This window comes from Pezoporus wallicus, unplaced genomic scaffold (assembly GCF_028554395.1).
Source record: "Pezoporus wallicus isolate ANWC-B61680 ecotype Strahan unplaced genomic scaffold, APGP_CSIRO_Pwel_v1 contig_6978, whole genome shotgun sequence".
NCBI classification, from domain to species: domain Eukaryota; kingdom Metazoa; phylum Chordata; class Aves; order Psittaciformes; family Psittacidae; genus Pezoporus; species Pezoporus wallicus.
The window spans coordinates 1887094-1914300 of record NW_026637190.1 but is presented as its reverse complement, the minus strand read 5'-3'; the positions used below and the strand labels follow the sequence as shown (position 1 = coordinate 1914300).

The window sequence follows — 27207 nt, the reverse complement described above, 5'->3', positions numbered from 1 at the left end:
GGAGGAGGAGGAGGAGGAGGAGGGTGGGCTTTTGGAGGATGCGGCTCCCCCAGGTTTTCCCCCTCGGAGGGAGCTTGCGACATGCCAGCGCTGCTCCTGCGCTCCTGCCCTGAGAGCTCCACCGGAGCGGGACTCCAGGAACCGCCTCTGCCCAGGTCAGTGAATGCCCTAACCCGGGTGCCTGCATCTCCACCCCCCACCCCTTTCCTTTCTTTAATTCTCATTTTCTTTATTTTTTATTATTTTAATTCCTTCTTTGCCTCCTTTCACTCCTTCGCCACGTGGAGATCGGGATGGGGATCTCGGCTCGAGGGCTTGAAACCCAACTCGTCGCCTCCCCCCCCCCCTTTTCCTTATTCCTTAGGGGGAGAGTTGGGTTTTCCCGGTGACCTTGGAGAAAGGCACCCCCCGGCTAGGGAAAGACAGGAAATTTGGGAAGCGGGTGAGAAAAAGCTGGTTTTTTTTTTCCCCGGGTGTTAGGGAAGGAGCGAGGCTGGGATGGTCGCGGTGGGAGCCGGGACGCGTCACTGTCATCGCTGGATTGGGAAATGCCGATCTGAGGACGGGAAGGGAATGATCTGTGCCTGGCTCCCTACCTATGTGCAGATCCCTCCGTATGTACAGCCCCGAGGCCCCTATGAGCGCAGTGATGTCCGTGCGGGCAGGATTCCGCTCTTCCGCGCTCTCCCCGCGGTTCATACTCAGCGATGTTGATTTGATCACGCTAGCTCTCTTTGTGCTGTAAAGGGCAGAATTTATACAATATTTTTAGTACTATCTATATTCGCTTTAAAAATATCTACTAGATAATAGACAACGCTCGTCCTACGCTTCTAATAGGCTCTAATTAGGGCGATCTTCCGCCCCGCTCTGCTCATATTCCTTCTTATGCCTTATAAACCTAAGCCCCAGCCGCGGAGGGCAGATGCGCTGTTAAGGAGGATGAGATGAGGAAGAGGGGCCTCGGCCTGAGGCCAGAACCCGTCCCCGTACCCCTCGGGGGTACCCCCGGGCCGGGCCAGGCCGGGCTCCGGCAGAACCCGGAGGACGAGGGGAGAGTTTCGCCTCTTTCCAGGCTCTCCTGGATTTAGGTCTTGCTTTTCTTTATCCTCTTGTAGGAACATTTGCAACCCTCCAGGTTGAGCAGGGAGTATTCCGGGATAGAGCTTGGAAATGGCTTGGGCTGCCCAGAAACGCGCGTTAACGTCCTTGGGCGCCTTTAAAACAGAAAGGGGAGAAAATACTTTATCTATCATCTATATCTATCTATCTATCTATCTATCTATCTATCTATCTATCTATCTATCTATCTATCTATCTATCTATCTATCTATCTATCCATCCATCCATCCATCCATCCATCCATCCATCCATCCATCCATGCACGCATTCACCCATTCATCCATCCACCCATCCCAGCTCCTCTTACCTTCTCTTCTCAGTACACAAGCAGCGGGCTCGGGGTGACGGATTTGAATGCAACCGGATAATTAACAACCACCGGCCCAGCTTGTTTTACTCCATTAGGAAGGTCCGTCCTCCCTCCCGGCACTTTGCTCCTGGCTGGGGCAAAACGCTTCCTTATCCCGGGGATTTTATTATTATTGTTATTATTTTGCTTTAATTTGACTGCAGACACGAGGGTTTGAGGTTTAGTTTTTAATTTCAAGTGTGAAAAAGAGACGAGGAAGGGCTTCCTGCTGGGGCAGGTAGAGAGCGGGGTAATGCAGGGAAAACAGGGCTCCGGTCCCCCCCCGGGATGCAGGCAGCACCTCCGCTGCACTGGGAGAGGGCGGTAATTGCCTATATGGGCCCTTCAGGGGAATTTGGGGTGAAATATTCCCCTCCTCAGAGAGAAATCCCGCAGATTTCACCACGATGCTCGTACAACCTGGATTTGGGAGCATGGGATGGTAAACGTGAAGCACTGTGCGAGGCGGCCGTGCCGGGTTACACCTGGAGGGATGGTTCTGTGGACAAGGGGGGTTATTTGGGGGTGCAGGGACAGCTCTAAAGTAGCTGGAGCAGGACGCTTCCAGGAGTAAATGACTCCGGTTTCAATCCCGGGAGGCTGAGATATGCCCCTGCTCCTGGCCAAGGAAGTGGGGGGTGGTAAATCAGCCTCCTCCTTTCACACCAACCGCACGGCGATCCGTGTTTTCTGCTGTCTCTAAATCGCAGCGTGATTCCTGCTTTTGGGGAAATAATAGGAAAATTTAGAAGAAAAGCCATTAAACCCGACGCCAGCTTCACCTTTTCGGTTGGGTGCGAGGGGAACCGCGCAAGATCGGGTTTAAAGCGAGATGCTTTTTGCCTTCGCTTCAAATCTATCGCTGGCAAAAAATGATGAAGCAAACCCGAAAATAAACCGACCCTTCTTACATATATAAATATATACATATGTAACTTTTATTTTAAATGCTAATTTCCTCAATCTCCCCTTAATTTGGAGTGGATTTCTAGGGATTTTCCTGCTTTTTCTTGTCCCGTTTGTGAGCTCACCGTGCGATCGCCTCTACAGGAGCGCTGCCCAAGCTCAGCCCCGGGCAGGCAGGAGCAGCAGCAGAGACCCGCGCAGCGCAGCGCGGAGGGGTGCGGAGCTTCTCCGCGCAGCTGGGAAAGAGGGGAATAGGGGGGAAAATAGAGGGGAAAATTCAAGTAAGAAGGAGAACGCCGTTCTAAACAACACCTTTGGTGTCTGAGAAAGGGAAAGGGTGGCCGGGGGAGCAAAGGGACTTACCGTGTTGAGCTGGAAACTACGGAGGGAGGCACGGGAAGAGGAAAGGAGAGTGGGAAGGGAGCAGGAATCTGCCTCCCGTCCCGGAGCAGGACGGGGCACCGGCGGCATGGGGGAACACGGAGGTTTTCCCCCCTTCTCCTCCTCTTTCTCTCCCCTTGCCTTTGCCTCCGCCGCGCAGTTCGGGGAATGTGTCGGGGGCGAGAAGCCGCCTCTGGGACCTGCGGAGCCGGTTTTTGATCTCTCTCAGCCTCTATTTTTTTTAGCAGTGTCCCGGGGCAGTCGCCCTCCCCTCAGCTTCAAAGGGAGAGGGGGGGGAGGGAGGCAGAGGAGGGGAAAGAAAAGTCCCAGTTTCTCTCCTCCCAATTTTAATTCTCCGAGTTTCTCCGGCAGAACAGGGTCGCCCCCATCCCCACCCCATAAAATAACATCATTTCTGCTGGAAAATAAAGTGTGTCTGGAGCGGGGGTTTGGTGCACGAAGGGGGAAAAGCGTTGGACCCGGTGCAATGAGCCGCTGGTTTGCTCCCGCTCCGGATTTGCATGGCTCCGGCGCTGCTTTGTGTGTGCGTGTGTTCGTGTTTCCTCCCCATCTTCGCGGAGGGGAGAGAGATGAATAACGAGAACGGAAATATGCATGTAGATATTAAAAGAAAAGGAAAAGATAAAACAAAAAGGAAGAAAAACCACCCATGTGGCTGGTTTCAGAGCAGGGGGAGGTTGCATGGGGTGCGAAAGGGGAAATGCAGAAATGCGGGTGTAGTGTCTCCGTCTCTTTTTCTCTCAGATGATGATGATGATGATTATTATTATTATCATCATCATCATTATTATCATTATTATTATTGCCAGCCCCTATCTGCAAGGATGGTGATTATTCTTTTCTACTGATAAAGAGGAGGAGGGGGGGTTGGCCGTGGGGAAACAGCTCCTAATTCCTGCCTGGATCGAGAAGGAAAAAGAAAAAGGGAAAATCTATTCCTTCTTTGTTTAACCCCAGATTATCTCAGCCGCATTAACAGGGCCCGGCGGGGGGGAGGTCCAAAACCGGGTCCTTTTTCCTCGGAGCCAGTTGCTGTACACAGACAACAAAAATATTCGATAATACAAGTAAAAAAATGAAGTAACAATCTTGGGAGCTCTGCCCTGGGCCGTGTCCTCTCCGTAACCCCCCGATTCCTCGCTCCCGGCTGTTTGTACAGCTTTACCTGTCCTGTTCTGGTACCCTGGAAAAAACCAGCCCGGCAAACGTAACTTAATCCGCTTTCAGTCAATTGTCGTCTAAAAGAGGGTAAAAGAGGGAGTGGGGGGGGGTGTTTGTCTGCCTATTCGAGCCCCGAGGTGCCACTCGCAGCGATGGGCACCGATGGGGACAGAGGCAGCGGGTGGCCCCGGGTCCCGGCACCAGAAAATGCTCCCTAAAAACCTATTTTAATAGGGAGACCTGGAGGAAAAATGGGGGGGGCTAAGGCAGCTTTAGTGCCCTTTGGTCATTTTTAAGGCAGGGGGAGGCTGGGTAACTGCCCCATCTCCCCCAGTTTGGGTGGGTTTGATTATTGTATTTAATTGTCGTTGATTTGATTTATTTCATCATTTATTTCCCCTCTTTTGGGGGACTTTCAGTTATTTTTGGTCAAAAGCGTTTCCTCCTGACTTTTTTAGCACCAGAACTGGCCCCATTTTCTTCGCACACCCCGCCATCACTCCCCTATCTAGGAGGGATGTTGGCTTCCCCCCCCCCATTACCCCCGGCAGAATTAACCCCCGAGCCCCCGGGCCTTATCTGGCTGCTGGTGGCCAGCTTGGGGCTAATTGCTCCCACAATGGGCTCCTCTGAAGGCCGAGCTGTCACTGGAAACCCTGAGGGGGGGGGTTGAGGGGTGGGCCGAGGGGCTGGAGCTGCAGCCACAGCCTAGGAAAAGGACGGTCAATGCCAGCGCTCCTCGGGATCACAGATTAATACGGGGGGGAATGATGGGATTGCTTTTCTCTTTCTCTTTATTTCCTCTTTTCCACCCACTTTTTCTTTTTATGAAGGGGGTGGTTTTGCCCTCCCCATCGCTCTTTCACCCCCGGCTGGGGAGGGGATAGGAGCATCGCGTCTGTTAGCGTGATAACGCAGAGAAAACGACAAGCGCAGGAAACCAGATGTGAAAGCGAGTGTTGTCCCCCCAGATTTGGGGCTAGGGCTGCGAGAGGCAGGCGGTGCGCAGGGTCCCGCAATGCCACCCTTTAACCCCCCGCCCGTCGGGGCAGGACGGGGCCCTCGGCGCCGTTCCCACTTCTTCCTCCTTCGCCATTGATCAGACTTGGTGTAGCTATATGTGTTTTAATTATATATATATATTATTATTTATTTTATTACGTTTTATTATTTTATTTTATTTCTTATTCCCTTAAAATTCATTATTTCATTTCATTCTCTTATATTTTGACATAATTCATTTTACCTCGCATTAAACATTCCGTACCCACCAAAGAGCTGAAGGAAAACGGTTTTTCCCTACCCCCGGACAGGGGAAAGGCACATTTCTTCGCTGCTTCAGCAATTTTGTGACCTCCAGAAGGAAATTCCTCTCGTGTGGTCCCACGGCTGGAGGTCCCAGGGCTGTAACTGCGGATGGAGGGGGATTTGGGAATCTCAGCTCACCTGGCCCAAAATTCCAGCTTGGCACTAAGAACACCCCCCCCCCCGTACCCATATGTTAAAAGAGATTTCTTTTTAAAGCGAATTTCCCAAGTGCTGGAGACCACCCTCGCCCGCAGGGTCTGCGTGGGAGCTGGGGAAGTTTGGGAAGCGGGGATAAAGAGGCAAATCCCAGGGAGACGCTTCGTCCTCCCGGCCATAAAACGCTTAAATCTGGGGTCGGGGAGCGGAAAGGTTGCGCTCTTGCCTGCAAAAAAATCCATTTCTCCTCTCCCGTGCGCCCTAAGAACTGGAGGGGATCACCCTGAATTTTACGACTTCTAATACAATGGATACATAAAGGTGCATCCCCACGGAGGAGCGCTATCCCTCAGCGCTCTGTCCCTACGGACGGCCAGTACCGGGGGCTTAAAACCGGTTTAAAAGCCGGCTTTAGGGCGCAGGGACCGGAGCTCCCTTCTGGCTGCTCCCCTCCGCCGCCCGTCGGGGCTGAGCCCAGCCTGGCGCTGGCCCCGCCGACCGGACACCGTGAGCGGACACCGGGGAGCGGCAGCTTCGCGGAGCCCGGTTCCTAATTAGCTCCCCCCGTATAAAGATTCCAGGGAGATGCTTTCCCCGCAGCCAGGCAGACGTGAGCAGACACGGCGCGTAAAGGCACCGTGAGTGATTTTGTCTAATCCCTTGTACTTGTTTTCCCTCTAATCATTATCATTCCCCCCCTTTTATTTCTCCCCCCTTCTTCTCCCCCTTTTTTCTTCTTTTCCTTTTTCTTTTTACTTTTCCTCTCCCGCCTTTTTAATTTTTTCTTTATTTTTTTTTCATTTTCTTTAGTCTTTCATTTTCGTTAGTCTTCCTTTCCTCCTTTCCTTTCCTTTCCTTTCCTACCCCTTCCCTTCCTTTCCTTTCATTTGCTTAGGTTTTCCTTTCATTTTCTTTAGTTTTTCCTTTCCTTTTCTTTAGTCTTTCCTTTTCTTTAGCCTTTCCTTTCCTTTCCTTTCCTTCTTTCCCTTTCCTTTCCTTTCCTTTCCTTTCCTTTCCTTTCCTTTCCTTTCCTTTCCTTTCCTTTCCTTTCCTTTCCTTTCCTTTCCTTTCCTTTCCTTTCCTTTCCTTTCCTTTCCTTTCCTTTCCTTTCCTTTCCTTTCCTTTCCTTTCCCTCCTCTTCTTGTTCTTCTCTTCTTCTTTTTCCCTCCTCCTTCTCTTCTTTTTCTCTTCTTTTTCTTCTCCTCTGTCGTTCTCCCCTTCCCTGTCATTATTTCCTCCCTCCTCCCCCCTTTCCCCTCTTCTCCCCCCTCCTCTCTCCCCGTTTCCCTCTCCCGTCTCCGGTCCCGTTCCCCCCTCCTCAGCCCCGCTGCCGCTGCCCGGTGCCGCCGGGGCCGCTAGGGGATGCCCTGGCTCAACGCAGCGCCCGGCCCGGCCGGCGGGGCTCGGGCCCGCAGCCAATCAGCGCCTCCCGGGGCCGGCTCCCCAGGTCCTGCTCGCCCCCCATTGGCTGCGGGCGCGGCGGCTGCGGCCCCTGCTGGGAGGTGGCGGGGCCGGGACCGGGGCCGGGACCGGGGTTGGGACCGGGGTAGGGACCGGGGTTGGGACCGGTTCCCCCCAGTCTCCTCCGCCCACCTCGGGGCTCAGCTCCCGCTCCCCTTCCCCAGCTCCTCGCCTTGTCCCGCATTGGGATCTCCTGCAACACGTGAAAGAACCCCCCCCAAACGGCCCCAAAACCCGTGTTATCCCCACACGCCGCCGTTCCCTGCGCGGATGTCCTCACTAATAACAATTAAACCCTTGACGAGACGGAGCCGCTCTAAACCCGTCCCGGAGGTCCTGCACCTGCCGGTACATCCCGACTCATCCCGGCTGCTCCGGGGGGTCTCCGCTCTGTCCTGCCCCTGCCCGGGATGTTTGCAGAAGAGACCCGGTCCCGTCCCCACCGGGGCGGGCATTGGCAGAGTTTGCCGGCGAGGGGGAAAACTTTTCCTCCTTAGAAAAGGGGGAAAATTAATTAATTAAAGAGAAAAGGGGCGGGGGGGGGGGGGGAAGACTCAAGGTTGGTCCAAAGGGGTTCCGGAGGGGGCGGCCGGTGCGTCCCGCCGGTCCCCTCCTCGGGCGGGGACAGGCTCCGCCTCCCCCGGGCTTATGACACTGGAACCTCCTTAAGTTGCGTCTCGCCGCAGCTGTCTGTAAGCGCTGAGCCGGCTGGCGCCATCCTGCTCCTTTCCGAAAGAATGCCTGCCCTGTGAAAAAAAAAAAAAAAAAAAAAAGGAAAAAAAATGAGTGAGAGAGGGAGGAAAAAAAAATAGGGAAAAAAAAAATAGGGCGAGCGAGGGAGCACAATCTGATCTGATCGAGCACTTTCAGCTTCATCCCTCCCGGGTCACACACTGCTTCTCCGCCAAGGTTTGTGCGCAATTTCTTTAGCAACTTGTCGCTTTTTTCCTCTCCCCCCCCCGCCCCCCTTCCCCCGTTCTCCTTTTCTCCTGCACCCACACCCCCTTTCTGCATCGCTTCCCCCCCGTTGCATTCCCCCCTTCTCCTTTCTCTTTTCCCCCTTCTTTCCCCCTTTCTCGGTTGCATAATAATTAATGAGCAATCAAAGCGACTGCGGAGCAGAGAAGGGCACAAGTTCTGACCAGCTTGAGCCGCTGGCGCTTCTCAGGTGCAAATGGAGCAAATAAACACATAAACAAACAACCGCGATGGCAAGAGAAAGGGAGAGAACCCCCCAAAACCCACCCCCAGTAACCCAGCGAGAGCAGGAGGAGGGCGGCGAGAGCTGCTCCGGGCAGCGAGAGAGCGAAAGAGAAAGAGGCGCTGGGAGAGGTGGGTCCAGGGCAGAGCAGGCGCTTCCCAGGGATGGCTGCCGAGGGATGGGATGGGTTTTCTCCTGCCTAAAAAGTCAGGTGCTAAAGTTCAGAACTTCTCAAGCACGTTTCTCTCTCTCGCCTCTCCCTCCTCTCTCTCTTTCTGCTCCTTCCCTTTCCTCTTTCTCGTTACAGGTGATCAAAGAAGAGAAACATCTGCAAAAGAGCGGAAGATACCGAGGGGATCTCACTTCGTAGAGATTTTTATCCCCTAAGTTTGTTTTCTTTTTTCTTTTTATTTTTTACGTTATTTTTTCTTCTTTTTTCTTTTTCTTTTCTTTTTTTTTTTTTACTTTTTTTTTTTTTTTTTTGGAACCGACCTTTTCTCACCATACCCCCCCTCCCCTCCACTTCCAACCAAACTTAACCAGAAAGCATCCCCAAACTCGCCGAGCACTTCCCCCCCGCCCCGCTCCCAATAACTCCGGCAGCGTCTCTCCCTCCGTTCCTTGCTGAGGAGGAGGAAGAGAGGAAGAGCAGCGGCGGAGCAGCGGGCGCGGAAGATGGAGGTCTCCACGGACCAGCCGCGGTGGGTGAGCCACCACCACCCTGCCGTGCTCAATGGGCAGCACCCGGACTCACACCACCCCACGCTTGGCCATACCTACATGGACCCCACGCAGTATCCTCTCGCCGAGGAAGTGGATGTACTTTTTAATATCGATGGACAAGGCAACCCCGTCCCGCCCTATTACGGCAACTCCGTGAGAGCCACCGTGCAGAGATACCCCACGGCCCATCACGGTGAGTGCCCCGCAGACACCGAGAGCCCGGCCCCGGCAGCGGGGAAACGACGTCAAGGGTGGATTTTGGGGTTGGCTTGTTGGAAATAAACCCAAATCCAGGCTGTGCTCCTCCCTTCCCTCCTTTCCCTTTCTTTACCTGTTTCTTGTTCAAATATTCTTTTTCTCTCTTTCTTTATATTTCTTTTATTCTCTCATCTCTTTTCCTCTTTTCTATTTCTTTTTCTTTCCCTTCTTTCACCTCTTTCCCCTCTTTCTCTCTGTCTTTACCGTTTCCCTTCTTTCTCCCCTTCTTTACCCCTTTCCCTTTTCTTTCTCTTTCCCTCTTTTCTTTATGCTTCTTTCCCTTTCTTTATCTTGCTCTCTTTTGCTCCTCTCTTGCCTCCTTCCCTTCCCCCCTTTCTCTCCCTCTCCTTCCTTCTCTTTCTCTCCCTTTCATCTTTCTATTGCTTTATTCCTCTTCCCCTCTTTCCAGCCCCCGCCCCGCTTCAATTAGGTGAACAGTCCGGGTTTTCATGCGGTGTTTAGTTTTTGCACGATTAAGCTGCTCTGGGGCAGAAAAGCCGGCTGGGGAGCAGGGGTGTGAAGATGACCCCGCTGTCTTCACGCTTGGCTTATTCCATTGGCACTCGGGAAGCTTGCTAGGGCTTGGGTCGAAACTTTCACACATGCACCCAGGGCCTCACCACGGCGTGCGCTCAAAATAAGAGAGAAAGGCAAAATATAAGTGTCGTTGCTGTCGTTAGGTATCAGCCCGGTTGTGTTTTCCTGAGGGTCCTGCAGGAAGGTGATGATCCACAGTGTGAGTTTAGTTCCTGGGTCACAGCTTTTAGAAAGGAGGTGAAATACCTGGCGCCGATGGGGCCCGGGTCCACAGAGGGATGAGCGCTTTGGGGCCATCTTTTAGGAGGAATTGGAGAGATGCAGTGTTTGTAGCTGGAGTTTACCTGTGCGGTTAAGAAAATAGGGAAAAGGGTTCAAACAAGAAAAGGAGGGAAAAAACAGACGGTGATTTGTGAAGCCGGGCAGTGGCCTCCGTCCTGTCGAAATCTAAATACCTGAGGTTTGCAGTGGAAATCACCCAAAATCAAGGAGCAGAAAGCGGGATAAGTGAGCAGAGATGGAGGCAAGCCGGTTAGGGGGCTGCTCCCGGCCCTCAGCTACTTGTTGAGCGCGGGTCTGCATTAGGCTCCGCTCAGTAACCGCATTGTTCTGCTATTAGACCCTTTAAAACAATTATTTCTAAGGATCAGCAGCCTTTGTCCGTTCTTTCTGTGCATTTCTCTCTCTCTTTTTTTTTCCCCCAATATATCAGCAGAAAGTGGAAATGCGGTCTCTCTGATCTCGCCTGAATATTATTTACTATGTTACTTCCTGGAGAAGATAATGAATCTTGACCCTTTCTATTCGTATAACCCACCTTCCCTTCCTTTCGAGCAGTTACTTTCAGTATTGTTCACAAGTGCCTGGTACGGTGCAAAAGTAGCTTGGAGATTTTCTAGACACTCACAAGCTCCCATGCAAACATACGTGGCCACACTGCACCGGCTCCTTAACTCTCCCTGGCTCTGTAGATCTCTGTTTGCATCTCTCCTTCTGTGTGTTTAGCAGCCTTTGCACACATATCACGATACCTACAGAGGCTGAGGCTCTCTAGATGTCAAATCCTTTTCCAGGGCTCTATTAGCAGGCACAAACTTGCTCTTTTCCAGTTGAGTAACTGTGGTTTTCAGCTTATAGCCGTTTGCACGAGTTGCTGGGGATTTTGGGTAGATTTGATTTTTTGGGGGGATATAGTTTTATTTCTTACAGCGAGGGCAAAGATGAATTTAAAACATTAGGTACCATCTCTTAAGAACATTTATAACCCAAGAAGAAAAATAGGTTTGACTGCATAAGTCTAGCCTAGTAAATCTATTCTGTGTTTATTTCAAAGCCCAGGTCTGTCTGTTAAAATACAAGTGAAGGATCTCCTGTCATAAGAAAGGGATGAGCAGTTTTCTTCGGGGTAGTGGGTGCCCTGTTCTTGTGCCATATCGCCATGAAAAAACGCCGCTTGACATTTATGTGCAGCCTCACGGAAAAGGGGGGACAGAAAAGAGACAAACCGAGCAGTTTACAAAGTTTATCGGCTCTGTTGGGAAGGTTGTTGTCAAGTTTGATGGCACCTTCTGGTCTCCTTCGTTTGGCAAGAATATTCCCAGGTTTTATGGCCCAAGGCAGCGTGCGGGAAATTATTTCCCAGCTAAGAAAAATCAAATGAATTCTGCAGCGGGGTCTTGGCAATTTCAGGCAGGATCTTCGCTCCAGAGGCTGGGAAGGGGAGACAGTGAAGCCAAATTCCACGTCCCGGGGGGCGGGGGGGGAACACGTCCACGAGAGGGACCGGGGCTGTTACCTCTTTTAACTGTGATTTTTTAAAGGGGAGCGGGGTTTTACAACCGATGTCATTTGGGATGCAGAGACCTTTGGGGGGGGGGGGGTGTAAGTGGGTAACTGGAAGTGGGGTCCAGCCTGGTCCCCCCTGTGTCCGTGGGGCGAGGGGAGTGTGACCGGTGTGCGGCTGTGCTCTCTCTGCGCAGGGAGCCAGGTCTGCCGCCCGCCGCTGCTGCACGGCTCTCTGCCCTGGCTGGACGGGAGCAAGGCGCTAGGCAGCCACCACAGCGCTTCCCCATGGAACCTCAGCCCTTTCCCCAAGACCTCCATCCATCACAGCTCACCGGGACCCCTCTCCGTTTACCCACCCGCCTCCTCTTCTACCTTATCCGCCGGCCACTCCAGCCCGCACCTCTTCACCTTCCCGCCGACCCCTCCGAAAGATGTGTCCCCGGATCCGTCCATCTCCACACCCGGCTCCACCGGCTCCACCCGGCAGGACGAGAAGGAATGCATCAAATACCAGGTGTCCCTGGCCGATACCATGAAGCTGGAGTCCTCTCACTCCCGGAGCAGCATGGCCTCTTTAGGAGGAGCCACCTCCTCTGCTCATCACCCCATCACGACCTACCCGCCGTATGTCCCAGAATATGGCTCTGGACTTTTTCCCCCCAGTAGCCTCCTAGGAGGATCGCCTACCGGGTTTGGGTGTAAATCGCGACCGAAAGCACGGTCAAGCACAGGTAGGGCTTTTGGCTTCTTCATGCCCATTGCTCGGGAGAGGAAGTTATGTGGGAAAGCGGGAGGGCAAAAGGACAAGGGCTACCCCCCATCCTTCCCGTGCAGAGGGATGCGCACAAGCATCCGTGTGATGAAAACCCCAGGACTGGGGGGTCAACATTTCACCTTTCCCTGGTTTATAACCCAGCTCCCCCTTGGGCAGCCCGGGCTCGGGGTGCAGCCCCAGGCCTGTCGGGCATCCCCCCAGCTCCTCAGGGCTCCTGCCCGGGGGATGCTCCGGTCCGTCCCCCCCACTCCTCCCCAGTCGCCCCCGGTGCGCTCAGCTCCGGCGCCTGGGGAGGAAGCGAAACCCAAGGAACCGCAGCATTAGTGTATCTCTGTATTTCAATCATGGTACTAAATCCCGGCCAACTTCCCCTGCCTGCCCTCTCCGCCTCGCTTTTCCCATGGCCTCTTCCCCAGAGATATGGGGAGGGTTTTTCCTTGGGGGAGCATGCGAGCACCCCGAGGCATCCCCTAGCCCCATCCACCTCCATGCCAGGGCTTTGCCCACCTGAGCCCCATCCATTTCCATCGGAGGACTTTGCCCATACCTAACGCCCCACCTCAAAGCTGACCGCAGGGCTCGGGCTGGGGGGACCCGGGGTGTCCCAGCCCTCTGCGCACCCCGCGGAGTGCGGGAGTTGCGCGGCTGCGGGTCCCGACGGCTGAACTTGTGTGCAGCGAGGGGGGTGTATGTGTGTGTGTGCAGAGGAAAGGGCCGTTAGTCAAAACTCTCTTTTTCTCTCTCTATTTCTTTTTCCGAGGAGGCTGCTGCAGGGTTGCCTGGCATGAATGAGATCAGTTTTCAGGGTTTTTCCAGGGTGACATTTACTCTGTCTGTCTGAGCAGGGACTGTCTCTATTTAGCTGATACGTTTGAGCTAATCCAATTATTTTCAGACTGCTGCACGCGACAGTTGCATTGTTTATCCAGCGCCAGGAACTTTAATAGAGTCCGGATGCGGTTAGAGTGACAAAAAAACCCAGACCTGTATGTTTTGTACATGAAAGCAGGGGAGAGAGAGAGATGGAGTGAAACAAAAGAGAGGGACAGAGGCTCAAACAGCCCCGGAGCGGCTGCCCCTGTTTAACCGGAGGGGGACAAAACGACCTGGGTATTAACGGGAGCGGCTCGCAGCCTGGCCCGGGCGCGGACCGGGTGCTGTGTCGGGGTAGGGACCGGTTGATGCCGGGACGGGCCGAGCTCCCCCGGCCGCCCGCAGGGGCACCGGCTGCGCGGTATTTTCAAACCGTCTTCCCCCCCCCACCCCGCTCCACCCCCCTCGTTGTTTTCCTTTTGCCTCTTTCTGTTACTTTACCTTCTAGAGAGACATCTGCGGCTTGTGATAACCCAGCCCCAGCAGCAGCACCTGAGTTTGTTCCTTTCTTTTAAAGTTCATTTTAGCGAGCGGGGAAGCTCGCAGACAAAGAGGGCTGGAGCTGGAGGGAAACGGGAGGGAATGGGCTGGTTTTGCAGGATGAAAGAGGGAGAAACGGCTGAAAAAGTGGAGGTTTTTTTGTTGTTGTTGTGTTTTGGAAGGGTGGTGAGAGGAGAGGGGTTCAGTGCAAAGGCTCTGGAAAAACGGTTGCCGTTTGTGGTTAGGGCGCGGATGTCTCTTGCTTGAATGCAGCGCAGGCTGGGGCAGCGGGGAGCCGGCTCTGAGCTGGGTTAGCTCTGCTCTGGCCGGCTCAGGTCTTCTGCTGCTCTCACATGGGCCAAGAGTGCCATTAGGTGCAAAGAAACCAGCCCAAACATACCAAACGCCCAACAAAAATATTCTTCCAACTCCTGAAAGTATCTGAGCTGCATTCCCGCACCCCCTCTCAATTCTGTTATCCAAGCTGGGGCTGCGGGAGACCCCCCAGTAAGTGGGGAGAGGATAGAGAGGTGGCAAAAAGGAGGAGAAGAAGGAGGGAAAGACCCTAATTAGGGTCTTTTGGGATCCCAAATATTGGGGATCGACCAGCAGGCTGAGGATGCAGTCGGAGGCCAGAGAGGTTTCCACAAGTTGAGTGGTGGAAGCTTCATTGCAAATTAATCAATAGCAGATATTGGCAGAGTGGTTGTGTATTGACTGGGGGCAAGAGGTGTTTTGGTTGTTGAGATGAGATTATTTTGGGGGCCTTGATGAGGTTTGACCTGAGGCCAAAGGTAGATTCTCCCTTACCAGGCTCATGGGAGCTGAGGCAGTGCTCCAGGAGTGACCCTGGGGTCCTTGGAAAGGGGGGTATGGACTTACATTGGCTATCCATCCATCCTGGGGGAAAGGGATGGAGGCCCCTTGCAAAGCCTGCCAAGGTTTGCCTGTCCCATGTGGCAACATAGGGGCTGGAGGGCTGTAGAATCCCTAAATCCAGAGGTGTGGGGGGAATTGTCATCCCACCACAAAGGAGCCCCTTGAGCCACCATGGGGTTTGGGTTGTCACTGTCACCATCCCTCTTCTGCTGGGACATGGGCTTGATGCTGCCTGTGGGGTGACGCTGGGGAGGCGGACGGGATGCCAGGGATGTTGCTCAGCCGTGGCCTTGGAACCTTGCTTGGACGTCCTGAATTTGGACAGGTCTGACAAGGCCTGACAGGGCTGCAGCTTGTATGGGTTTGTTTTATTTTGGGGGAGGCCTTTTCCCAGCCTATTTTACCTCTGCTTTCCCTAAGTGAACTATGTGCTCTCTTGTTTCCAGAAGGCAGGGAGTGTGTAAATTGTGGGGCTACCTCAACCCCTCTGTGGAGAAGAGACGGCACCGGGCACTATTTGTGTAACGCCTGTGGACTCTATCACAAAATGAACGGGCAGAACCGGCCCCTGATCAAACCCAAGAGAAGGCTGGTGAGTTTCCTCCCATTTCCGTCTTTCTTTGCCTTCTTCTGCAACTTTTGCTTCTTGTCTGCAGCTCGGGATGGACAGGGAAGCTCAGCCAGCTCCAAAATCTGTTTCTGCTACATCAGAGGGCTGGGAGATGGGGATGCTCGGAGTGATGCTCCTAGCTGCTGTGGGCCTCAGCTGTTTGGCCCTCTTGCAATGTGAAAAACAGGTTAAAAAAATCAAGACTGAGAGCTTCTTGTAAACCAGGACTGAATTTTCTCCCAGGTCGCAATGGGGCAGATGCCTCCCCAGCGCTCTTTGGGATGGTGACCCAAGGACAATGGGGACAATGGCTCTTTCCATGGGTTAAGGGCAAAGTAATGATTTCCTTGTGACCAAAGAGATTAGTATCAGGAGAGCAGGGTTCCTCCAGGGCTTTCCACACTGCTGTCTGTCCCTTTCCAAGTGTGTTTCCATCCCCTTTGGTTGGCTGTGTCGTTGAAAGGGGACTTAAGATAGGTATCGGGTACCGCTAGGCCATCACCTGGACTTTGGTCCTGCAAGATTCTTGGCTGATGCTCCTGGTGCCACGCGTGGTCATTTGCACCTCAACCGTGTGGGTCTAAAATCATGTCATTCCTCTCCGAGCTGGTGTGAGCAAGAACACAAGGAAGGGGCTGGCAAAGGCTGGTGAGTGTGTAAAGCTGAATGTGTACCTGGGGTCAGAAAAGCTGGAGGAAGACAAAATGCATAGCTGTATTTGAAGTCCTACTTGCAAGCCTCAGGACTGTACAGTGTACAGGCAATAAGTTACAGCATCCCCAGTGATCTACTTACGAATTTCCCTGGAAGCCACAAAATGGTCTGGAAGCTGTGGGCATGGGTAATAAATGCATTGCCATAGATTTGGCAAATAATCAGACAAACCACAAGGGGAAAAGATGCATCAAAGTGGGGGGAAAAATAAGTTCCCTGCTTGTGAAGTTATTGAATGTTTTGAATTGGGGCACGTTTGGTTTCGTTATTGTTCAGAATGTGGATGGGCTCCTGGAGGCCACTCAAAATGTGGAGGAAAAGCAGATCTTCCCTCTCCATGGAGTTTCTGAGGTGATGGATGGATCCGGCCTTGCATAAGGCTTGTGCCTGGCATGGCTGGATCCTGCGGGAAGGAGAGTGGGGGTACAAGGTTTATTCCCCATGAAGGTGCTCAGGGTTTCCGAGGGGCAACTCTTAGGCATGGATTCAGCTTCCTCACCTGCAAAACTGGACTGGCTTTACTGGACCAGCTTTCTTCCCATAGGCGCTGGGAAGTGTTTGCAGGATACGGCCGCAGGAGGGGTTGCACTGCGAGGGGCAGTGGTGACGGCTCTGCCTGGCCGTGTGGGTCTGGGTTTGCTCCTCTACCCCCAGACTTCCCGCAGATGAAACTTCTCCTATACGGGAAAAGCCTGCATAGGAAAACGTTGGTTTCCTTCATCTTTCACAGCCTTGTTAGAAAAAAGGAAAAGCTTTCTAGGGAGGGAAGTAGAGGCTGGGATTTTGATTCTTTTGGGCAGCTCTTTTGCTGCCTTCTCCTCCTCCCCCCGGCCCTTGTGTCTTAAACACACCCCCCTTCGTTTTCTTTTTCCTTTCCTTTTTTTTCCCTCCTCCTCGTTCCCTCTTTATGTGTAAAGTGAACTTCCTAGGAAAAAGCTGCCGGATATCTGAGCCCTGGAGATAACTCCTAAACAACGGCTCTGTTTCCCCAGCCCAAACACACAGGAGCTTGAGCGTATCCAAACAAGCGGAGGGGGAGGCAGAATAGGAAAGCGGCTGGAAAGAGACAGGGGGGAGAGCTTTCAAACACTGTCTGATGGAGCCACGAAAGAATGTCCCGAGTCACCCTCAGCCCGGCACATGTAAAATGAACTGTATAAATAAATACGTTGTAAAAGGTCATACTTGGGGGGAAAAAAAATAGGAAAGGGAAAGAAAAAAAAGTAAGGAGAGACCTTGCCTTGCATAACCACTCCAACCTTGTGCGTTTCAGTTAAAGTTAAAGAAAGTTCCCGTTCTTTAAACATGGTCTTTGCTAAATGGGAACTTTTGCATTTTCTATATATATTTTTTATTCAGCACTGCCTGGGGAGAAAAAAAACAAGAGAAACATTCCTGATACTGTTTGTATCTCTATTTATCTCCCCCAGAAGACACAAAAGCTGGGCCTGCATTTGCTTTTCACGTGCATTGACGCTGATGTGTATCTGCAGCTTGACTTGATCTTTCCTCACTTGTGAAGGCGAGGGGGCTGAGGAAGGTGACATGTGATGGAGGGCCAGGCTGGGGATCCAGTGTGTGCTCCTCTCCCTCTGCCACAAATTTCCTGCGTGACCTTGGCCTGGTTTCGTAGGCTCTGATCCCAGGCACGCTAAAGCTAATGAAAGGACTCCAATGGGTGGGAGAGAGAAGGCAAATAAATCATTTAGATGCTGAGAACCCAGCCCAAGGTTTATTAAATTCAATGGGTGTCTTTGTAAGGGCTTCCTTTAGGGAAGATGGATTGAGTTTTGTTGGCTGAGGGGGCCTAGACAGCTCTGCTTCATCTTGGAGGGAAGATCTGGAGATGTTGCAGGAACAGGATTGTAGTCCCACACCACTGCAGTCTGTAGACAGGGTCTATAGCCCTCTTGGAGACCATTCCCATCCCTGTCGAAGCCAATGGCAGTCCTGCCACTGCTGTTTCTGAGATAAAACCTTCCTTTAGATTTTCTTCCTTTTCCTTTCCATGTGGATGCAGAGGTTTCCATTTCTGTGTCCAGTCAAGCTGGTTTTTGAAGGATTATAGCCAGTTTCTCAGAAGGCCCCTGTACACGCAGCCACATTTAGCTGATGCTTGCAGTGTTGTGGGTACCCCATGCAAATCCAGACACTGAATATGCCCCTTAATTAAGCATCTTTATCAGTGCGTGGTTCTTCCCACATCATCCTAAATTCCACCTTCTCATCACTAACAGCACTTCCAAAGTTGTGCCCTCGCTCACACGCAGCTGGGCCATGGGGTATGGTCCTGCAGGTGATATGGGGCACCCTGTTAGTCATCCCACTACTTGCAAGACCAAGCTGGGGTCGGTGATTAGCATCAGTGGATGCCATTGCTAGGAGCTTTTACAATAAATAGTGTTATTATTCATTGTTTCCTGCTTGCTGCTGGTGTCTCCGGCAAAAGTCGGTACAGCATAAAAGGTACAGCCTGAGACCAAAAGAGCACCGGGTTTAAAACATGCAGCTAATGATGCTGTATTTTTGTAGGGGAAACATGGCAGATGGAAGAGGTTTCAGAGAAGACAGTGGATGTTGTGATTTATTTGCTTATTTAATGTCAAGAGTTTGTTTGAAGGTAGCAAGGTGGTGACCAGGCATGTCTTTTAAATATGCTTGCCATAAGAGAAATTATGGCGAGCGCCGTGTAGAAACCCCAAATATCTTCAAAGGGGATGTTTCCCCTGTGTGGGCTGAGTCAAATATCACTGGTTTTCAGAAATTTCCCTAGGCTTGATTTTTGGGTCTGATAAGGGCAAAGCTGCCATCGAGAGACTCAATCCAGCCACTGAGCCACCCGTGCTGGTGGGAGCCGATGGGGCAAAGACCTCCAGACTTGTCCCCAGGGTCTCAGTGAGAGCCCGGCTCTGCAGCTGGCTGTGTCTGTGCTGCATTTGATGCATTTGATGTGTGTGTATTAACCTGGTGATTTTGATGGGAACCAAATTTGGTGCCGTGGCATGGTCTGGAGGAGGAGAGGACAGAGGTGGGGCCCTGATGTTGGTGGTGGGATGCTTCAGCTTCTGCTGGCGTTGGGATTTTTGCAACCAAAGACCCATGTGCTATTCCCAGCTCCTGCTTGTCATCAGCATGGAAAAGTCAGCTGAAGGCCTCCTCAGGCTTGAGATCGGCTCATTTCAGCGTGGTTTATGGTCAGGCAAAATGGAATTGTCCCCATGGGAGGCAGTGAGAGTACTTTGCTGTCAGATCCGGGGCTCTGTAATGCTTCCTAATGCTCATGGGCATTGCGTTATTTATTTTTTAGGCAGTCCTTTTTGTCTAATTAAAAGGGGGGAAAAAAAAGAAAACTTCTCTATCTAAAACAAAACCAACCCGTCCTCTCTCCACCTACGCCGCATTCAATTATGATTAAAATTGCAACATGACCTAACAAGAGCTGGTATAAACGCTTGCGCTGTGCCAGTGTCCGTGTTTGCATTTTGGGTTTGTTGTATGGGATCCAAAGATGCGTTATTTTTTCTTTTAAACGTTGGATGTGCTACAGTGTGCGGCTGTGTGGGGTGAGGGGTAAATTTGAAACAGTAAGAGCACAAAAGGGAGCATTAAAGGCTCAGTTCTGCAAGGTGCCAGGCATTGCTATGATCTGGCAAATCGCTTAAGCACATGTTTTAACTTTAAGCACATGAGCAGTCCCATTGAAAGCGACGCATCGGGATGAAATCAGAGCTCTGGGAGTGTGTCATATTGATGAAGAAAAGAGAGGATGGGGATCTAAAGGTCTCTTTTTTTTAGGAGCTGTAGGCACTTGCACACACGCGAACATGCATAGGCATTCACATGGAAGTCTGCAAACTCCTTTTCCTCCTTCAGTGGCAGAAGGACAATTTGTTTGCTGAAGTTACAGTTTTGAAATGATAAGCACGAATTCATGCATGTGAAAGGAGAGCGACTTGGCTAAATTTGGCTTCTCTAAATCATTATCACAGCTAACAAAATGCTTCTGTATACACTTTGACACGTAGACTTTTTTTTTTCCCCTTGTTCTTCCCCCTTTATGAAATGGTAAATTCTTCTTTCAGGCTCATTACCAATCCTTAAATAAACATGAAGGTTTAGGCTGCAAGAGGGTGTAATTAAAAAGTTGTGATTCTCGCTCTTCGCCACGGTGTTATTTCCGCTCTGGAGCCCGTATCCTTTGAAGCCGAGTTGAATTGACGGGACAGAGCTGTGCTTGCGGTTGGACCAGGCGAGCAGCTGCCCACCATGCCCAGTGCGGGTCTTGCCCAGTGCTCACTGGAGCCAGCGTGACTCATGCCATTGACTTCAGCAACTGTTGGTTCAGGCCCTGACTACAGAATTAGACCCCTGGGGGGTCTGGGAGAATTAAGATGGAAAGACATGTTGGCATTAACATAAAATTTTCCCCTCTGGAATGGGCTGTGCCAGCGCTGCTAATTTTGATGAGTTCTATCAGAGGTTTAGCACTCACTTTTAGGATGCCCTTTGGCACCTGATTCAGTTCATATATAATTTGGGTTTAAAGTACCTTGGGGATTTTTTCCTTTCTTTTGCAGAATGACTGTTTGTTCTCACAAGCTGGTTTCTGGAGGTCCCTGTCAACGCGCGTCAGTCTTGCAGGGCTGATGCTTTCTTTCTTGGAGATTTTGCTGATGGCATCTTTTTTCTTTCTCTTTTTAATATGATTTTTTTTTAACACGGGTATTTTTCTCTTCTTCCCTTCCCCTTCTCTCTCCCCCTCCTTCCCCGCAGTCTGCAGCCAGGAGGGCGGGCACGTCCTGCGCGAACTGTCAGACCACCACTACCACCCTGTGGAGGAGAAATGCCAACGGCGATCCCGTCTGTAACGCCTGCGGGCTCTACTACAAGCTGCACAATGTAAGTGTGACTGTAACGCTCCATAACGGGGCCTCAGTTGTGGTGCTCGATGCACCATACTCGTCCCTGACTTAAGGTTTTCCAGTCGCAGGTAGTGCTGATGCCTCCTTTATCCCCCTGGGGACATTAGGGGTTGGAGTGATGGGCCGGCATCCCCTCAAACATAGCTGATCTGACTAGGGGAGGTATAAAACAGGGCTGTCCGTGGGTAATGTTAGAGCTTTCCCATGCCTGAGCCAAGAAAGGAGGGGTGGATCAACACAGAGAGACATTATCCGCTGCTGATTGGGCTCAGTGTGTTGGAAAAGACAACACGCCGTCCTGCAAGCTGATACCCCTTCTAGGCATAGCTTGGTTCCTCCAGCAAATACCAACTCTGGAAAAAAAGCAAAATGTGCCAGCAACTATTTAGATTTTTCTTGGGTTTGCGGCTGCCTTTGTCCCGTCCCTCCGCCCGTCCCCAAAGATGATTTATTTAGGTCTTGTGTTTTGCCCTGGTTGACGCAAGTGATTCCTAAACCAAAAAGGACTTCATTTAGTTAGTGGGTTGCAGAGTCTGCTCAACCTGTGATGTGAATTTTAAAGCATCTGTCATGGAAGGGAAGGAAAACTGAAATGAAATGGCTGGCAGATTTAATCTAATGTCTCCATGCAAAGCCAGCTTGCAGGAACCAGGGATATGTGCCCCAGGGAAGGAGCTAAAGAGATCTGAAAATTCTTCTACTGAATAATACTGCTAATAAAGGAGTCTTAAGGCTACTCCTGTTACTCTCACTCCACATGTGGCATTAGAATAATTAGTATTTCAGAAGAAGGGAAGACTTTCAATTTCTTTGCTTTGATCGATCTTATATTTTTTTCTTCCTAGTGGTCATTTGCTTTATGTTGGGCCTAGAAATCTCAGGCTATGTTTTGCCCTTCTGTCCACCCATGCAAACACATCAAAGACGGATTGGGTTTCCCAGAGCACCCAACCCTTGTGGTGTCTTAGTCCGCTGCATTTGTTATTTCAAGCTCTTTGGTTTCCTGTGAGGAGTAAACAAGTTTGGATTAAGTAGGACAAAAAAAGAAAACCCAACTGCCTACCAGGCTAATTTTCACCTGTTTTGTGAGGGGCATCTCTCTTGGAAAACAGGAAAACGTGTTTACCCTGTAGTGAGCAGGCGTCTCAGCACGTTTCCAGTCCCATGTAGCAAGCAAAGCTTGTCATCAAACTCTCAGTGTGGTCACTGCAAACAAAGGGGGTGGACCCAGAGTGAAAGCTCTGAGCCTACCACAAGAAAGTATTCTGTTTGCTATTTCCATGGCAAGAAGGGAGAAAGGTCAGCCAGATTCACTGGAGGAGTCTGTGCTTGTGTTTTCATTTTGGCCTTGTAGCCACCAGTAGTAGGACTTATATAGACTGGGAGACAGACAGGGAGACCTATACCTGGGCTGCTCCCCTTGTACCTTGGCAAAGCCCTTTGAAAAAGATAGGCTATTCCCAGGTTGGACCTGATGCAGGTGCCCTTGTTTGGATGAGAGGACTTTTACACTTGAAGAAGGTGTAGTTTCTCCCTACAACTGTACAAGGTGGCAGGATGATGGGCTCAGATGTGTTACCTGCGTTGTAGACATCTGACTGGAAGAATCCCCTTTAAGGTGTCTAGAATGGTGCCTGGATGCTGAGGTTCTCCAGAAATGTGCTGCAAGAGCGCATCCTGTTCTTTTTCATGCTAACTCTGTGATCCCAGTTGTCCTGAATTGACCCCCTAGACCCACTGTTTAGGGAAACTCTGATCCAGCTGTGAAATCTGTGACATGGGGCAGGCCTTGAGCACTTTGGAATTGTTTTCATACTCATTAAAAACACTGACAGCTGCTTAAAAGCTCAGCATAGCTACTTAGCAAAGTCAAGTAGTACCTTGCCTTAGGAGAAGCTCCATTAATGGGGCCTGCTTAAATGAAACCCCTAGAGGACTGAGATGCTGTGTGAACAGTATAACTAGACAAGGATACTAAAGACTGGCTGTGTGTGGGTAGATCCTTTGATTTTACTTTTTTAAGATGATGCTTAGTGATCTCAGTTAGGTCCATTATGGCAGGGCATTGGAACACTATTCTGCAGCCCAGCTTGCTTTAGAGGTTGTGACTCTGAAGGGCACATTACGCTTCAGGAGCCAAATATTTCAGGAGTAAGATTTTTGTGAGCAGTGGTAAGGCTGGGATAGCCTCATGGGGGTGCCTTCTCATTATGGCTGTTGCGAGGCAGGACCTAGGGATCTGAGCTAACTGCCTGGTGAATGGCACCAGCGTCATCCTTTAGTCAACTCCAGGCAGGGAGGAAGTCTGGTGGTTGCACATGAACAAGGCTCCTTGGCTGGAGCAAATTGGTCTGGTCTGTTCAAGTGCAAGACCCCTTTATGCAGGCTGTGGTTCTGATCTCTGTATGTACCTTATCTGCATCGGTTCTCCATCAGGAGAGGTGTCAGAAATAGAGATGCTCAGTGTAGCTTGTCCATCCCAAACACCTGAGTGTCTGCACAGGTATTGCATCAATGACAGTGAAAGGTCTTTATATGCTTGTGAGATAGTTTAACCCTGTTTCAGGCTACATTACAGTAAACTCATGGCTGTTTTTTATCTTCCTTCTGCCCATTTTGTTTTTTCTTTGGGTTTAATGAATTTTTCTTGGGCCTTCAGATCTTTATGGTATTTTAATGGATTGATCTGAATGTGAAACTCACCCAGTTTTTAAGTCCACAAGGGGAACATTTGCAGTGAAAAGGCTATTTTTTTGTTACAGGGGTATTTTTTTTCATGGGACTTTATCCGTTTGTTTTACTGTTGATTCCCACAGCTTAACCAAACCCATTTGCCAGTGCGATATAAGCAACAATCATAATAGTCTCGGGGTGCATTTAGTGAAGCTGCTGGTGTTTCTCCCAACAAGAACAAACTCCATTAACACCAGTATTAACAATGACTAATATTTCATGTTGATACAGTGCCTTTCAGCCTGTGGCATCCCAGAGTGCTTTCTCTGATACAGCCAGTCTGGAAGATTAACCCCACATTGGAATGACTTTGTCTGAAGGATAAATCCGCACCAATGACAGGCCTTTATTGAGGTCAATGTCAAAATCCCATTGTCTTCAGTCAGAGCAAGATCAGACTATCCCCTGGGTTTGATCTGTTGAATATGAGGTTCTCATTGTTGTTGTTTTAGTCCTTCTTAGAAGCAGGATGAGCCTTCACTCACTTTAGGGATGGGGGAAGGAACCTTGTTGGAGGTGCACATCAGGCTGGCCTGGGCCCGTAGGAATGAGTGAGCTGCCGTTGTTTTTGGTACAAGTCCTCAGAAAAGACCTCTTTCACAATATCCTAAAGTAGGGCTGTGCATCCCAAGAGCAGAGCAGTTGGTGTTTTGCATTTGATAAAACAAAGAGCATAATCCATGCCCATAATTAATTGGCTCCATCTGAAATTAATGAATTTCATATACATGTGCTGGGCTGGTTTAATTTTAATTTAGCATGTGTTTGTCATTTTTATCACAATGGATTTCATGGAGAAGGTCTTCCCTCTGGGTCTCTTGTTTCTCTACCTCAGAAACAGAGACGAGGCCACGGCTTTGATGTTTTGGGGACTACTTTAATTCTACTGTGACTGACCTTTGAAGTCACTGGAAGATATTCCAGCTTGCTGCTGTGACTGTGCTGGTCTTACTCCTGACATTTATCTGAGTCCTTATCTGCTTGGCACTTGGGTCAGGTACCTGCTAGGAGGGTGAGACCACGTACACCAGGATGATGTGTCCAGCTAACAGCTTGGATGCCATTTCTGCCTCTAAGTGCTGGCCATGGCTTTGCCACCATCCTGGGCAAAACCGATATTCCCATCCGTAAGTTTCCCATCAAATCATGGTCTGGGCCAATCTGCTCTTAGCATTTGAGTGAGACACGAGAGATGCCACTTTGGGGAAGTGCTCACTGTCCTGCAGGTCACAACACCAAGCAACACAGGGTCAGGACCCTGTGTGTGCTCAAAGAGCCAGCACAGCCCCAGTCCCAGCACCAGGCTGGTGTCACTTAGCCAGCACGACCTCCTGAGCTTGCACCTTTGCTGCTTCACCTTTAGAAACCAATTCTAGCTGCTCTTGAGTCTGCGTGTCATGATGTGAATTCACACTGGGAGCTGGGGAGGTTAAAGTGTGCCTACCCAAATCTGAGCTGGGTTCATCAGGGATTGGGACTTCCAGGTCTCCTCTAACGTTGCTGCCTGATGGGGCTCACTTGGGGCTTCCTCCCAGCTCTGAACGTGGGCAGCATATCCCTGCTCTCTGGCTTAAAACAGGCCAGGCATATATTTCCCATCCCAACCCTACAGCTGGAGCAAAGGGCTTTCCTTGTATGTGTATCCCCATTTGCTTGTCTAGAACAGGAAGCCAGGGAGAAGGATGAGGTCGTATTTAAAGCCCATGACATATGAGGCTTTTGCTTGTTGCTGCCCCAGGGCTGTTGGGCTGCGCATGGGCAGATTCCTCCTTCCTACATTCAGATGCTGGCAAGGAGGGCTGCTTCCTCTGGTTCCCTTTATCCATAGGTAGAGGAATAAGCCTATTTTTTGGACAAGATGAAGTTTCCCATCATTGCTGATACAGAGAGCCTGAGGTCACTAATTCAGATGGGGATGAAAAACTTTGGGATGCTTAAATTGGAGAAGATGAGCCCAGTCCTTTCTTTCCCAGTGCCTGCATCCCCACATACGGCAGGAAGCTATTGTATCCTTGTCTCCTCAGTGAGAGAAATCCGTGAATGATTCCCATGCAGCGGGTAAAGGCATTAGGTAGTGGCTGATGAGCAACAAGTGAAACTTTGCTGTGATCTGGAAGAAGAGAGGGCTTTGTCCCTTGTGCTGATTTAAGATCTTACGGGTGAAGAACTGCTCAGGACTCTTACAGGGACATCTTTTCATTGTCCTTCACTGGGGCTGAGAGAGTAGCTCCTGGTGGATAGCAGATCCATTCTTTCTCCCTTTTCTCCCTTTGCAGAATATCCATCAGCACTGTTGTGTGCTCACTTTTAGTATGAAAAGTAGTGTTCAGCCCTGGGGTGATGGATGGGCTCTACTGCCTTCTGCTGTGGGTGAAATTCTGCAGAGGAGCTAGTGCAATACCTACACAGTGTCTCATGTAGACCCTCATGTTTATATTTTAGGTTGTTTTCGGATATTGGATGCATAAAGCCCCTTCCAAGAGTGGCCTTTGGGGCTTTCATGGCGCCTGTGCTAGTGCATGTTGTGATGCTGGCTCTCTATGCAGTAGTAAGAGTTTCTTACAAGAGTTACAACAGACCTTGCTACCGTTTCCTAACCCTGATATGTGTGCAGATGGCCATTGCTGCTGTGTCTATTCGTGCAGGAGAATTGAATGCTTAGCTTTCTTACAGATACGTCTGCAAGCAAGTAGAGAACGCTTTGCTGGGCAGCACAGATATGTGTTTCAACCTCCCTCAAAGAACCTGAAAGGCTTTAGAAATAGAACCAGGTCAGCTAATGTAAACCTGAAAAGATGGTTGAAGCAAAACCTTTCAAAAGAAGAAAATTAAGATGAAAATAAGACAAAAAGAAAAAAAAAAGGCAAAAAAAGATAAAAAAAATATAGAGAAACTCTTTACAACTCTTTTGTGTTTGCCCATCTCTTTAATGCCGCTGTGAAAGTCTGAGATCCCTCATAGCACTGAAATCCCAGCAGCTAGCTATTGCCACTAATGGTTTTAGATCAGTCAGGAAGCCTCGGGGTGAGATGGTGTCTGCAGGGGATATCTTAAGGTGATAATGACTAAATCCCTAAACACGGTGCACTTACCTAATGTGGAGACAGCTGAATATTTTCGGGTATGTTTTGCTCCAGTGAGGCTCTGCCAGCAATTTTCTGTCACCTTGTCTTCAAAGACGTCAACCAAAATTGGGATTTCCTGGTGGGATCTGAACTTTGGGTTAGGGGGGGAGAAGTTGTGCAGCCACAGTGCGTGGGGTTTACAAAGGAAAGAGAGGGGCTGCTGGCTGTTGGGGTGGTGCTGGGCACATGAATCCCCTGGTGATGCAGGGAAAAGGGATGGAAGCACACAAAAAAAAAATAACTGGTTTTTGTTTAGATTAACAGACCCCTGACTATGAAGAAAGAAGGAATTCAGACCAGAAACCGGAAAATGTCTAGCAAATCCAAAAAGTGCAAAAAGGTCCATGACAACCTTGAAGACTTTCCCAAGAGCAGCTCCTTTAACCCCGCCGCCCTCTCCAGACACATGTCCTCCATCAGCCACATTTCACCTTTCAGTCACTCCAGCCACATGCTGACTACACCGACACCGATGCATCCTCCATCCAGCCTCTCCTTCGGACCTCACCATCCTTCCAGTATGGTCACTGCCATGGGTTAGCAAGAGACTCCCCTGCTGAATGCTTACGGTCTCAAAGTGAGATTTACTTTATATACTTGCATTTTTGCAGGCGTGTGGTTATGGGTCTGACGTCCCGAATCAAATGGGAGGGGGAAAAATAGGAATATTAAAAAAAAAAAAAGATTATTTGAAGGCGTAAGAGAGAAAAAAAAAATTAAAAAAACC

The 27207-nt window shown here is 50.4% G+C and overlaps 1 protein-coding gene across 2 annotated transcripts; it reads left to right on the top strand.

Annotated features, from left to right (window-relative positions):
- GATA3 (GATA binding protein 3) lies at nucleotides 1–27207 on the top strand. Of its 2 annotated transcripts, none has more exons than XM_057403792.1 (6): nucleotides 1–155; nucleotides 8374–8982; nucleotides 11564–12100; nucleotides 14826–14968; nucleotides 20474–20599; nucleotides 26737–27207. In XM_057403792.1, exons 2-6 carry the CDS (start codon nucleotides 8742–8744, stop codon nucleotides 27019–27021), a joined length of 1332 nt encoding a protein of 443 aa, XP_057259775.1. In that variant the 5' UTR covers nucleotides 1–155; nucleotides 8374–8741; the 3' UTR covers nucleotides 27022–27207. The 2 variants fall into 2 exon arrangements, with proteins under 2 accessions (XP_057259775.1, XP_057259774.1); XM_057403791.1 differs by having other exon boundaries at nucleotides 2–155; nucleotides 14823–14968.

Bases quoted from the DNA above. Each gene is read 5' to 3' on its own strand.
- GATA3 (XM_057403791.1), top strand. From the start codon at position 8,742: ATGGAGGTCTCCACGGACCAGCCGCGGTGGGTGAGCCACCACCACCCT. The intron at 8,983-11,563 runs GTGAGTGCCCCG...CTCTCTGCGCAG, and splicing joins ATACCCCACGGCCCATCACG to GGAGCCAGGTCTGCCGCCCG. The intron at 14,969-20,473 runs GTGAGTTTCCTC...CCTTCCCCGCAG, and splicing joins TCAAACCCAAGAGAAGGCTG to TCTGCAGCCAGGAGGGCGGG.